At 35.8% G+C, this 13,889-nt stretch overlaps 1 protein-coding gene across 2 annotated transcripts in view; it reads left to right on the top strand.

Annotated features, from left to right (window-relative positions):
* The window catches only part of LOC127623801 (tumor necrosis factor receptor superfamily member 21-like), a 40,350-nt gene extending 33,104 nt beyond the window's left edge, over positions 1-7,246 (top strand). For both annotated transcript variants that reach the window (XM_052098321.1, XM_052098320.1), the window contains exons 5-6: positions 2,483-2,696; positions 5,950-7,246. In XM_052098321.1, the coding sequence (XP_051954281.1) occupies positions 2,483-2,696; positions 5,950-6,179 (444 nt within the window). In that variant the 3' untranslated portion in view covers positions 6,180-7,246. The remainder of the gene's footprint in view (positions 1-2,482; positions 2,697-5,949) is intronic.
* Positions 7,247-13,889: the final 6,643 nt, after the last annotated feature.

The following is a 13,889-nucleotide window of genomic DNA, read 5'->3' as shown; positions in this document are numbered from 1 at the left end:
AATCGATAAAAATGTATTATTGCGAGATATATATATATATATATATATATATATATATATATATATATATATATATATATATATATATATATAAAATAAAAATATTCAGATAATTGAAATGCATTACATTCTTGTGGTAGAAGTTAATCATTGATAAGAAAATACAAAAAGCGACTTTAGAATACAATGTATTGTTTACTACCATATTATTGATCATAAGTCAATCATTGTCACACAGTTCACAGCAATCCATTTCACAAGTGAATTTGTCAATCAGTTGGAGATGTATTATGAGGGCTTGTTTAAGGACCCATCAATTTACACCTACGTCAGATATGCTTGTGTAGCGTCTCGGGTGCGTTGTGTCATTAACATTAAATGTTTAGGTCACTGTGTCAAGTTAAATATAGTTTAATACTCAATCTTTAAACAAATCTTTTTTACAGAACTATTTTGCTAAAAATCTTAATTTCTGTGCTGCTTACACATCTGGGATGACTTGGGGGTGTGTAAATGATGAGAGAATTGTCGCTTTTTGGTGAACTATTCATTAAGAGGCATCATGGTCTTGATGTTGACTCGACTAAGGTGTTGACTCAAACCCAACACTAATTATAGTTATAATTAAATAAAAAAAAGATTATAAAGTGTTTCAGAGATTGTTTCTAGGGTAGTCTCTGTGTTAGCTGTCTTGGTACGGGTTCCTGGGTCTGTAATGGTTGAAAACCCCTGGCATAGTGCATGGTAAATGTTGTATCATAAGACTGCAATGTGTTCATGTAATTCTAACACAAAACCTTTATTTACCTAACCTAAAATATCATAAAGGCAGCATTCTTGGAAATCTGTTCACACACTTTGTACAGTGGGGAAAGAGAGTAACAGCCAAAATAACAAAAATAGGAGATGGGACTCACTTTGTTGCTCATTTACTGCCATTTATTTGCCAAATTAACCCAAATAGGCATACAGTAAGTCATCACATAAACAACATCATTGCATAAATGTAGTATATTTTATTAGGGCAGTTAACTTATTGAGTAATAAAATATCAGATTACCAGGAATTGGCAATGGCAACTATTTGTCAGACAGAGAAATGTCGAAGGTTTGTATTTGTAATGCTTCATTACTCATATATTAACTCACTTGACCTCTGTGCCATTTTACTTGTGGTGTTATTGCAATTCAGAGCTATTTACCTCTGTGTGGGGTGACTAATGAATGACTAAATTGTATCTCTCACTGTACAACTGAGTAATGGTTTGCTGTTCTTCATGGCTTTGATTGTTCGCTTCTGATTCTACAGGACATTTTCAGGAAATGGGATGGTTTCTGTCCTTCCTGTAATATGAATTTGCCACTTCTTATGTTTGGGTACCTTCCCAGTTTATAAGATGCTTCCTTGTGTAACTTATGTGACAAGAAAAGTAAAGTGTGCCCAACAGTGTTATGTTGCCCTACTGACAAAATGCCTCCAGAAATGTGCCAGCATTTGGATTATACTGTACTTAGTATGCTTTTTGGGAAGGTCAAACAATATGCAGAGTGTGCAAAAATAGTGCCCATGTTGTTCTTTAGTGATTAATTACAGTACCACTCTGTGGTAATATTCGAAATACGGTTCCAAACTGTACAGAGTTGTTGTCAAATGACTTTCATTCCCATAAATGCATCATTATTGTTCAAACACATTGGCATAATGATGAATGACTTGCGGACGGGGGCTATGTGAGTGTAACACAGGCCATGTGCTGTGTGGGTAGCGAATTTCTGACTCTATATAATCTTTTTCATCTGTACCCCGTGTAACCCTCTCTTGATGCAAAGGGCAGCAGGGACAGGACTCGTGTGGGTGGTCCAGGGCCATGAAGGCTGAACCCTTTGTGCTAGCTCTGCCAGGGACACATAGTGACACACTTGTAGTCTCCACTCATTGTGCTGCTTAATAGTCTTTGCTGTCTTCGCAGCAAAGAGCCTTATTCTTTCAAATTCATTACTCGCATAAAAGATGTTCCAAGAAAGTGTTGTTTGTCTACATTAGGATGTTTCTTTATACTTCTGGGTTCAGAAAAACTTTAAACTGTAGTGTGTAATTTTTGCGATGTTCTTCTATCCCAGCGTAATATGCACAGACATTTAAACTAAGCCATTTCTAGCTTGATTTCCCCCAAAACCGAAAATGTTGTGACTCTGTGTCACTTTCAAAACATTGCTCCGCATTTTTTGAGCATCCCATCCAGCCTGACAGAGCAACATTGGCTTAACCTATGTTGTGAATTTGGGGGTGGGACTATCTGGTTGCCCAACCAACAGCAGAGAGTGGGAGTGTTTTTAGGATATTATTTTGCTAGTGGCACAGAAATTACCCAATGTAGCTTTAAAAATGACCTCAAAACAAATATTCCATGTACTGTATATGTTTGTGTCTTATGCTTTATCAGAAAATTAATTAACACATATTATGAATTCTTTTGCTGTAGGTTGACCTGAACATGCTAATGATGGCTGTGAATGTAAGCCATTGTCTGAGCCCCAACCATAAACCTTTAGAGTCACCCGGTGTTGTGGTGGTGCAGTCCCCGATGGAGCGCACCAAAGGGTTCTTTAATGACGAATCAGAGCCACTGCTGCGTTGTGACTCCACTTCCAGCAAGGACTCTGCCCTCAGCCGGACAGGCTCTTTTATAACCAAAGGTAAAAATATACATGGATAAACACGAGAACAACTGGAAATATTTATGACTGGCTTTTCCCACTTGTTAAGATCTGTCTGCATCTGGACAGCTGGAATCATGTCATCAATTAGCATAATTTCTGTGTCATATTGTAGATTATACTCTCATAATACATTTTACACTTTAAATTATTTATGTATAACACCATAGACGTTGTTAGGACCTATTTAGGAGGGCTTCAGACCCCCTAAAATTCCTCTCAGCCCCCCTACAAATCGGTGGCTTTGCAAACAGCATAAAAGTATTTTATAAATGGCAGCTGCACTTGTTTTAAGTTGCTGTAAAGACTGACTAAAGCACAAGCCATTAGCATTGGAGTGCAGGCTGGGAAGGAACATGTCACTGGTTTGCCCCACTGAATGAACACACCCCATTTCCTCATTCGCTTCCTGAATGAGTGAGGATCAGGGACAGGCATTTCTTTTGACTGATTGAAGGAGTGGAGGAGGAATGTTGCTCGTTTAGTTCAGTAATCTCATTTAAAAAGGAGAGAAAGAGGCTGGATGAATTAAGAGTAAATGTGACTAATGACATTATATTGATATCAGGATGTAAAGTAAAACTTGTAATTACTTTTAGGCTAATAATGTTGTCTTTTTGTATACCTTGAAAGTCATGCGCTGCAGATCACAACATTGTGGGTAAAATGCTCATGATGCTTTAACACTGCTGAAGTCTCTTAGTAGACACACAGATTTTAATAAAGTATAATTAGCATGGTTTCTGGCGTGAACGAGGTGCTTTATCATTGGTTTAATGAGTTACTCAAAACACATAAAAGACATCTAATGGTGTAAAAATTTGATTTACAAAAAATCTGAACTAATCTTTTTTTATTTTATACCTTTATTTTACCAGGGTTAGTCTATTGAAATTAAAATCTCATTATGGTGTGATTTTCTCTTTTGAACGAATTCAAAAGTCTCGAGTCAGGAGATAATGACATCTAGAGAAATACCTTCAATAAGTTAATTCATTCCACTACAGATTGACCAAGCTAAAAGTGACATTTATTGAATTAAATGTTTTTTGTGGAATTTGATTGAACTTGAATCTATAGAAAATGCTAAATGATAGATTTTCGATTAAAAAAAAACTATTTAAAAAAAAAATGTGTTAATAAATGGAAAATAAATACAAAATCATGATTTGAATGGTTCTTTAAACAGTTTCAGTTATTCTTATTATTTTTCTACTTTAAATGTGTTTATTATAGAAAATGAAAATATTTGTAATTAATACTAGCTGCATATCTTGAATGATGGAAACACAATTAAAAAAGAACAATCTATGCTAAAGGGTGAAATACATTAAATGTGCACATCATGTGGACTGGCGACCTGTCCAGGGTGTCCCCCGCATTTCGCCGAATGTTAGCTGGGATAGGCTCCAGCCCCCCGCGACCCTGTACACAGGATAAGCGGTTGACGATGGATGGATGGATGGTGCACATCCTGTCATTGGGGACTGAGCACCCCACCCCCAAGATTGAAAACCTAGAATCGCCCCTGAAATACATTATTAATGCACTTTACAATAATTTCCATACGTTAACATTAGTTAATGCATTAGGTATCATGAACAAACAATAAACAATATACTACAGCATTTATTAATCTTAGTAAATAAAAATTAAATTGTTAATTTTTAGTTCATTTTAGAGTTATCATATTTAGCCTTCTTAATGATGCGTTCTCCTATTCTAGTTTAATATGTTGAGACAAATATAAGTAAGCTATTCGTAAGTTCATTCACCCAAAAAGTGTAAACACTGTGGCTTTCTGGCATCGTCAACATTGAACAGCTCAGCATAGCAACATTAGCTCAACACATGACATGAGCTTGGTGCAGGACTGTCTGTTGGAAATGTGATAACATAAGTTTCATACTTATTTTTGAAATTGTGTTCGATGCTGCACAGATATTCCACAGTTCACCAAAGGTGTTGACGTAGTTTCTAGCAGTATATATTGCCCTCTTGTGGATGCTTTATGTTTCTGCATCTTGTGTTCCATAAATACAGTTTAAAACAGTGATTGTCAACTGGTTTTGTTTCAGGACATCTTGTTGCCACCCAGCACTGTGCCAAATTGTGTATCATACTAAAATAACCACAATGTCCTTTTGTTGATCATTGAAACAACATGTTATAGGCTGAATAGAAACAATTAACAATTATGTAAATGCATAAACAGCAGCAGAAGCGTGATTTACAAGCCTAACATATGGCGCAAACACTGGACCATGTATTGTTTTAGTATTAGCTATATTAAAATGTGACACATGAATTTGCACCAAAATACCATATACGGTTTCATTGCATGCATTGCACAGCCTTTGAAGTCCACAAAGGGATTGTTCACCCAAAAATGAAAATTCTCTCATCATTTACTCACCCTCATGCCATCCCAGATGTGTATGACTTTCTTTCTTCTGCAGAATTTTTAGAAGAATATCTCAGCTCTTTAGGTCTATACAGTGCAAGTTAATGTTGGCCATTAATCTGAAGTGCCAAAATGCATATTAAGACTGCATAAAAGTAACCATGACGCTTGTGGGTAAATCCATATCTTCAGAAGCTATATAATATGTGTGGGTGAGAAACAAATGTATATTTAAGTTATTTTTTACCATAAATCTCCAACTTTGACCAGCCCCGACCAGTAGGTGGCGATATGCACATAAGAATGTGAATCAACAAAAAAACAAAAGAATATGAATGCGGAAGTGAAAGTGGAGATCTGTTTCTCACCCACAACTATTATATCACTTCTGAAGACATGTATTTAACCACTGGAGTCTTATGAATTACTTTTATGCTTCCATTATGTGCTTTTTGGACCTTCCGGCCACATTTAAATCGCATTTTAAGGACAAGCAAAGTGTTAGATGAAGGAAAGTTTTCCACATCTGGGATGGCCTGAGGGTGAATAAATGATGAGATCATTTAATTTTGGGGTGAACTATTCTATTTGGATGAACTTCCTTTACTAGATATGGGAGGTGTTTTCTCATCCCTTTTTAAGTACTATTATTTATTATAACTCTCTAGCTATGCACAATTACTGTTGCATTTTATTTCTTGCAACTAGCATTGTTTTTCCATGCTGTCTGTATATAACAAACCATTTATTTTATTATTGTGTCATATTGAGTGAATAATAAAGTTTAAAACGTTTGTTTTGTTAACGCTCCACTCTTCTGCCCCGCAGAGAAAAAAGACACTGTGCTACGGCAGGTGCGTTTGGACCCCTGTGACCTGCAGCCCATTTTTGATGATATGTTGCATATTCTCAACCCAGAAGAGCTCCATGTCATTGAGGAGATCTCGATGGCTGAGGACAAACTGGACCGCTTGTTCGAGATCGCCGGGGTAAAGAGTCAAGAAGCAAGCCAGACCTTGCTTGACTCAGTCTATAGCCACTTGCCTGACCTCCTATAAACCTCATTGTCAGCTACAAAACCATAGTGACGGACATACGAATGTGCTTTCACATTGTCATGTTGTCTTAGTCAAACATGCACGCAATTTCAAAATCTCTGTAATGCTCAGACAGGAGTCTCTCTGCACATTAGAAGCCACTCCATGCCCTAGCATTGAATTGGCATGGATGAAGTGTTCGCTTTATAATTTGGAGTGTCTTGTATGTGTGCTCTTGACTAGACACAGTTAGTGTCAATGCTATAACCTGTCTAACATGCAGCATATTCTTGCACACACTTCGGCATGATGTCTATCTCATAAGCTACACAATGTAATTTATGAACAAGTTCTGTATATTGTTAAATCAAACCTTTCATTCCTTTGGCATCATGTGCATTTGTTATATATTACTTACAAATTAACATCATAATCAGCAAGGCATATTTGTTCCATAATTTCTACATTCACAAGTATGACCACTGTAGGTTTTTAGATTATAATTTTTTTGTTTGTTTGTTTGTTTGTTTGTTTTGTTTAGTTATTTAATTTGTTTCATGTGATTTCAAGGGCATTGAAAAAATAATTCCTCCTAATTATTATGCAATTCATGACTGAATGTGCATTCATTATACTTCCCATGCTTTTTCCAATTTATTCCACAACATAAAATGTAGCATTGAGTATTCATATTGCAGATGTTGATATGTGGTACAGAGAGAACGTCTCTGTGTTTAACTGTTCAATCTAATTAAGACACTCTGGTGCTAAATGTGAAACTTTGGGATTATGTTTGATTTTATCCCAGTAACAGGGTGTATGTATATGGTCATTTGACCACTGAACTTTAAAAATGTGGGTCAAACAAAATAGCAGCTGGTAAAAACTCTCCTGGATTTCCTGGAGAAGAATGTTGGATGAGCTGTTTGGAAACACAAAAAGGAAAGGCATTTAGTCTTAGAAATATGGAGCAGAATGTTAGAAATATGTATTCTAATGGCTGTTTTAAAATGTAACACATGTAACCAAGACATTGTTATTGTTAATTATTATGTAACCTGATAAATCAACAAATTAAAGTTAATGAACTGTACAATAATTCATGTACTGTAGTGCTTAGTTAATTATTTCCTCATATTTGTGTGAAGTTTGTAATAGAAACGTAATGATCAAGTGTGCCGCACAAGCCCTCAAAAGTGAAGCCAAAACGTCTCGATCGCCCCCCTGTGACTGGTCCTAGTATATTATTATTCAACATGTGAGACCAACTAAACAATTAAATTACACTTCACATATCTTTTTTCCAAAGATAGTTTCTGTCATTTACTGTAGTTTCTATCACGTTGTTGTAATTTCAAGTGTTAGTTTTCAAAATAAGTTTGTTTTTAGTTAGTTATTCGATGCTATAAAAACGGTGCTGTGACATCATGATTGACAGCTGTGATTGACAGGTTCTCTGAGCGAAGTAGTCACTGAAGCACCAACGGACTTTTTTTCGGGATCTTCGGAGGACTGAGGAGATTGGAGCTTTAAATGTAATATCTAAATTTCTATAATTAATTATTTCACACCGTCAAAAGTCAAAAGTGCAGGGGCGTGTGCTTGCGATTGATTCAGCGAGAGTGAGGGAGGGGCCTTGATTTCGCGGCTTTACTTTCTGTTCACTACTGGTCCCGAAATCGCAACTGCGCAGACTCAAGTCCCAAGATGTCAGCGTCATATCGGGACACTGGCGGCTTCAGTTCTCACAAATGGAAAAGAGCGAAGGGGCGTCGTCCATCTTTTTTGACATTCATTCATTGTCTTCTGACGTTTTTCCTCATTCTCAGTTATCTTCTGCCTGAGTAGAAAAATAACTGGTGAACACAGGCACTAGGTACAGATGAGTAAAGGGCTGTCACTAGGAAGGTTAACGACAGAAACTTATTCATAATCTAAAATGTAATCCATATATAATGTTGTACATTATTGGCACAAGTCCTCCACCATCTTGAACAATAATGGGCGTTCATCAAACCAAATGTTTACATCAAGCATGAACATCAAAATTACCTCCCTAATTTTTCTTGTCATATTTTTGGAGTATCAAATTCCAGAGCCTTCATATGTTACCTTAAGGGCCCTATTACCTAAAAAATGGATACAGGTGTTAAAGTTTTAAAAATGAGAACACTGTTAATTTTCTTACAAGAAGTTTCAATTTAGGAAATTACATTTACATTTACTCATTTAGCAAATGCTTTTATCTAAATACTCACATTACTGTAATTAACTACTTTTTCCCAAGAATTGTAATTTAAGTAGTTTAAAATTTTTATTAATTTACCTTTACTTGAGTACGTTTTAAGTGCTGTAACTGTACTTTTAATACGCAATTTTCCCACCGTCTTTGTTCGCTACTTCCCTGTCCTGATTTTATTTTTATCTATCAACATGATTGGCTAGGGAGAGCCTTGTGACTCCCGTCAAATCAAATCACACGTAAAAAAAAAACTTGAATGGCAGCTGCAGATCAGGCGCCAAATGATATTATGGATGTGAGGGATGCCTCAAACACAGTTCAACACATAAACATCACAGCTGCACCTAAAAGGGCTTTTCACAGTGAAAAATTCCAATTGATTGACTGTGTTATGTGAGTTTAACTTGTTCAAGCCAGATATCAGCATTAATCCTGCCTCTAATTTGAAGAATTGTGTGTCTATAATTTAGCCTGTAATTGAACTATCTATCACTGAGATTATTGGGTTGATGTGAGAGATTAAGGCAATGTTATCAATAGGGCTGGGTGATAAAACAATCTTGATGTTTATCTGACGAAAAAAAAGAGAGATGTCTGCGATATAGATGATAAATTCTGAGTAATTTTCTATACTCAGCCTATATTCTACATCTAGAACAGGGGTGTTCATTACATAGATCGCGATAGCAAGACAACCACTGGTTGGTTGATCTAGATAAAATATAAAAGATTTACTTTTTATTTCCTGACATCTGTCACTGCTTGATTGACAGGTGGCTAATATTTGAGTGCTAATGCGGTTATGTGCCTAATCGATCAAATACATTTAATAATTCTACCAATGCCCATCTTGATGAAGCATTAATGTAAACGCAGTCGGTTTGGTTGAAGTTGAACGTATGTTGTTGGACGTGTCTTATGTTGTACTTGAAGTGTACATGTAACCGAATTGAGCACTGTCTAGTAGGCTATGTTATATAAAGTCTATTAATCCAACAACAATAATAAGGAAACGAGAAAGCCACTCACTACTTTTGGCTGAATAACTTGAGTAGCTTTAAAAGTATTAATGAAATATAATACAGTTAATAATAATATTTTTAAGAATATTGTTAGTTTTTAATAATACCGACCCCTGATGTAGAGATTATGTTAATTTGAACAATAAATTACCAGGAAAGTAGAGGTGATAAAATTATTTATAATTATGCTTCGCATTTAGAATGTTTTTTTTTTTCAAATGCCTGATAGAAAAGTGTAAATCTTTGTCCAGCAATACTACAGGCAGATCATTCCACCAGTCACAAATTCAGAAAAATGTGCATCAGGAATTAGAATGAGAACACAACTATTTCTGGGCTTAAAAGATACTAAATCAATGTGGAACATTGTATCTCAAAATAAGGACAACGTACCCTCCCCCACCCCCGACCCATTTGCTACTTAAAGAAATACTTATCTCAGAAATGAAAATTCTCTCATCATTTACACCCTCATGCCATCCCAGATGTCTATGACTTTCTGTCTTCAGAACACAAATGAAGATTTTCAGAAGAATATTTCAGCTCTGTAGGTCAATACAATGCAAGTGAATGGATGCCAAAATGTTTTGCCTAATCCATGTGACTCCAGTGGTTAAATCCATGACTTCAGAAGTAATACAATAGGTATGGGTGAGATACAGATCAATATTTAAGTCAATTGTTGCTAGAAATTCCACCAACAAAAGAAAAAGAAAGTGGAGATTGACTTAGAAGGCAGGAGAATTTATATAAAAACTTTAATATTGATCTGTTTCACCCCCAAACTATCATATCTCTTGAGAAGTAGTGGATTGAACCACTGGAGTCACATGGATTAGGCTAATTTTACACTGATATATGTGATTTTTGGAGCTTCAAAATGTTGGCACCCTTTCACTTGCATTGTATGGACCAAAAGAGCTGAAATATTCTTCAAAAAATCTTAATTTTTGTTCTGCTGATGAAAGAAAGTCATACACATCATGGATGGCATAAGGGTGACTATATAATGAGAGGATTTCATTTTTTGTGTGAATTATTCCTTTAAAGCCCAATGTGGCCCCTGTACCAAACAACTGCTCTACTGCCTCTATTGTGCCAAGTGACCCTGCTATTTTTGTGTTTTTTATTTATTTAAATTTTTTTGCATTCCTTGCATTGTTGTGAGTTGCAACAACAACTCTCTCATTCGGCATTAAGGGAAATTAGACCCTGCACATTAACTGATTTTAATGTAATTGTTTCATACATTATGATATTAAAAATAACTTTTTCATCTTTTAATTTCTGTAATCATGTCGCCCTTTTATTTGTATTTTTTTTTTATCAGATTCATGCCGTGTTTACAGTATCATAGATGAATGATGTATTTTAAAAGTTGTCAATCACAAACACCTATAAAATGCCTTTTTATTATTCTTTCTGGCAAACTGCCATAAATGGGAATGTAAATTACGGTATGTGTGCTACATTTTTAAATTGCAGCATCAAGTTTTTATTATAAAGGGGCATAGCTTTCACAACTCAATATGCACTACTAATGAGTACTTTTATATGAGCTACTCTTTTACTCTTACTTGAGTAGTTTTTAGGACAGGTACTTTTACTCTACTCAAACAAATGTTTTTTAAGTAACAGTACTTTTACTTGAGTATTATATTTTCAGTACTCTTTCCACCCCTGCCATGATCACATGGGAAGTCGGCATGCTGTTTCCATCAGTATGCAGTATGCCGACTCACTGGCATGCCCTATCTCCCATCGGACATATTTGGAACGGCTCAATAACAATTACTTTCCCTCATGCCATGATTGTTAGTGCATTGTGTCAGTTGCATGGGAGACCACAGTACAATCACGAGCATGATAAGGAGGTTGCATTTTTATCCCTAACATTGCATTTTGTCTCTACTAATGGTTAGGGATAGATTTGGGTTTTGGTTGGGGGTAGATTAAATAAAATAAGCATTTCTCTTCATTCTTTTACACCCTGTTCAAAGTTGAAAACAATTATTTTTACAACTGGCTTCTGGGAACTTTAATGGATATAAATGGATGTAACACTTGTTTATATGCTCTGAAACACTTACCGCTTTAGCATCTGAAGGCAGTGTTTTCAAATTCTGTCAGCGTATACCGATTTCGGCTAAAGAAAAATCGGCACACACTTGCTGAAATTTATGTGTGATCAGGCTGGACAAAATGAGGAAGATAAGCAATTTGTCATACAAAAGTCAAGAATATCTGCAGTTTCGAACTGCTAATTATAATTGTAGCTGGGGTAGTTCCGAAGTTAGAGCAGAGGAAACGCAGAAGAAACAGAGAAAGTTTTTTCCCCCAAATGTATTTAATATTTTGAAGTGACTATTTACATTAGGTGTAAATAGCACCTGCCAAACTGCGCGGCTATTTGCACTCCAAAATTCTGATGGAAACACAGAAATTGAAGACAAACTGCACCCCTAGTGTCGCTGTTTGATCATTTAAAAAATTCATAAAAAATACACCAAACTATACACACACACACACACACACACACACACACACATATATATATATATATATATATATATATATATATATATATAAATACAAGCTGTGTAAGATGTGTTGCAGGTGTTTGTGAATGCATTACAGGTGCTATAACAACACCTTTTTCTATAATAACAATGTTACAGTTTCTAGTGAATAACCCATTTGCAGTTTTAAATGATTTATTTAAAAATAACTCCACATAATTCACACAATTAGCTACATTCTATTTGTATGATGCTACACACATTTTAGAATCTTGGAATAATTTTTTTAATTTTTTTTAAGTTATGCACTTTCAAATCCAGGGCATGCTCTGTGATTCCAGTCAGGCTTCCTAAGCAACCAATTGGCCCAGTTGCAAGAGTGGGTAGAGTCACATGGGGTAACTGCCTAGTGGTCCCTATAATCTGGTTCTTGCTCTCTGTGGGATAGATGGTGAGTTGTGCGTGGATGCCGCAGAAAATAGCGTGAAGCCTCCACATGCACTCTCCGCAGTAACATGCTCAACAAGCCACATAACTAAGAAATTGAAACATGTTTTTTTCATCTTCTTCCTCTTTAAACAGTGCTACATTTGAGAAAGTTAATTGTTCTTGAACTGGAAAGGCGCTATATAAATGTAACATTATTATTATTATTATTATTATTATTATTATTATTATTATTATTATTCAATTAAATAATGGTATCCTATTGTGAAACTTTTACCTGTTTGTAGGCTATATTGAATTTATTTTCATTTCTGAATTTGTATTTTGTATTCACTCCAAAAAGTATGCTTTACATTTTGCTTGACACCTATTGTCTCCAGAATAATGTAAATGGAGAATGGTCTGCACTTATATAGCGCCTTTTTAACCTTAACGGTATTCAAAGCGCTTTACACTGTGACACATTCACCCATTCATACACACATTCATACACCAATGACGGCAGAACTGCCATGCAAGGTGCTAGCCTGCCATTGGGAGCAACTTGAGGTTCAGTGTCTTGCCCAAGGACACTTCGGCATGTGGAGTCGTGTGGGCCGGGATTCGAACCACCAATCCTGAGATTAGTGGCCAACACGCTCTACAAACTGAGCCTTAAAAAGATACCGGTCGACATGTGTAGATGTTTTGTGGTCCCTTTAAATATAGTTCACAATACCAAGCATTCTGAATGAATATTGCCGCCTATTTCAACTGCGTCAGAGCATCCACGAATCTTCCATAGCATTGTTTGCAGGGCAGCCAGAGCGAATTTTGACGCTCTCGCCGATTCTGGTCTTGAAAGCAAAATTAAGAGTTTTTTTTTTTTCTTTTTTAAATTTATCTACGAATATACACTACTCAGATGCCTTCAATGGAAAAAGTTGTACTTTTGTATTGTTCTTTCTTTAGAACATTGTTCTTTTCTTTTGTCTATTTAAATTCTGTTGCTTTAAAATACAAATATATATGATGAAAAAGACACACAATGTACCTGTTATTTAAATTCGCCAATAATATGTGTCTTTCCATCCATTTTTAGTTTTATAAAGACAGTTTTAGATATTTTAGAAATTTGATAAATATCACATGTCCCGTACAGAGATCGCACTGTCAGAGTGTTGGGAATATTCGCATATAATTTAGACACATACAGCATGAAATTACAGATAAAAAAAAATAAAAACTTTTAGAAGAGAACAAACATCACGGTTGTTTAAGCCAGTGAGCATTAAGCTGTGTCGTCAGCGAGTCTTTTCCCATCATGCCTTTAGTAAGCGCACTCGGGGGAGAGCAACTGAGCTCAACTTTGCTTCCTAGAACAGCCGCCCTGCCATTGTGAGAGTGTTTTGGCCTACGTCAGAATGACATCAGAGCAAGTTGGACCACACTCGGACATGTAACCAGCATGCATCTCGCAGTGATCACAGGTAGGGTTGTCACCCGTACTATAAATACAGGA

The sequence above is a fragment of the Xyrauchen texanus genome, chromosome 30 (genome assembly GCF_025860055.1).
Source record: "Xyrauchen texanus isolate HMW12.3.18 chromosome 30, RBS_HiC_50CHRs, whole genome shotgun sequence".
NCBI classification, from domain to species: Eukaryota; Metazoa; Chordata; class Actinopteri; order Cypriniformes; family Catostomidae; genus Xyrauchen; species Xyrauchen texanus.
This window is presented reverse-complemented; position numbering and strand designations above follow the sequence as displayed.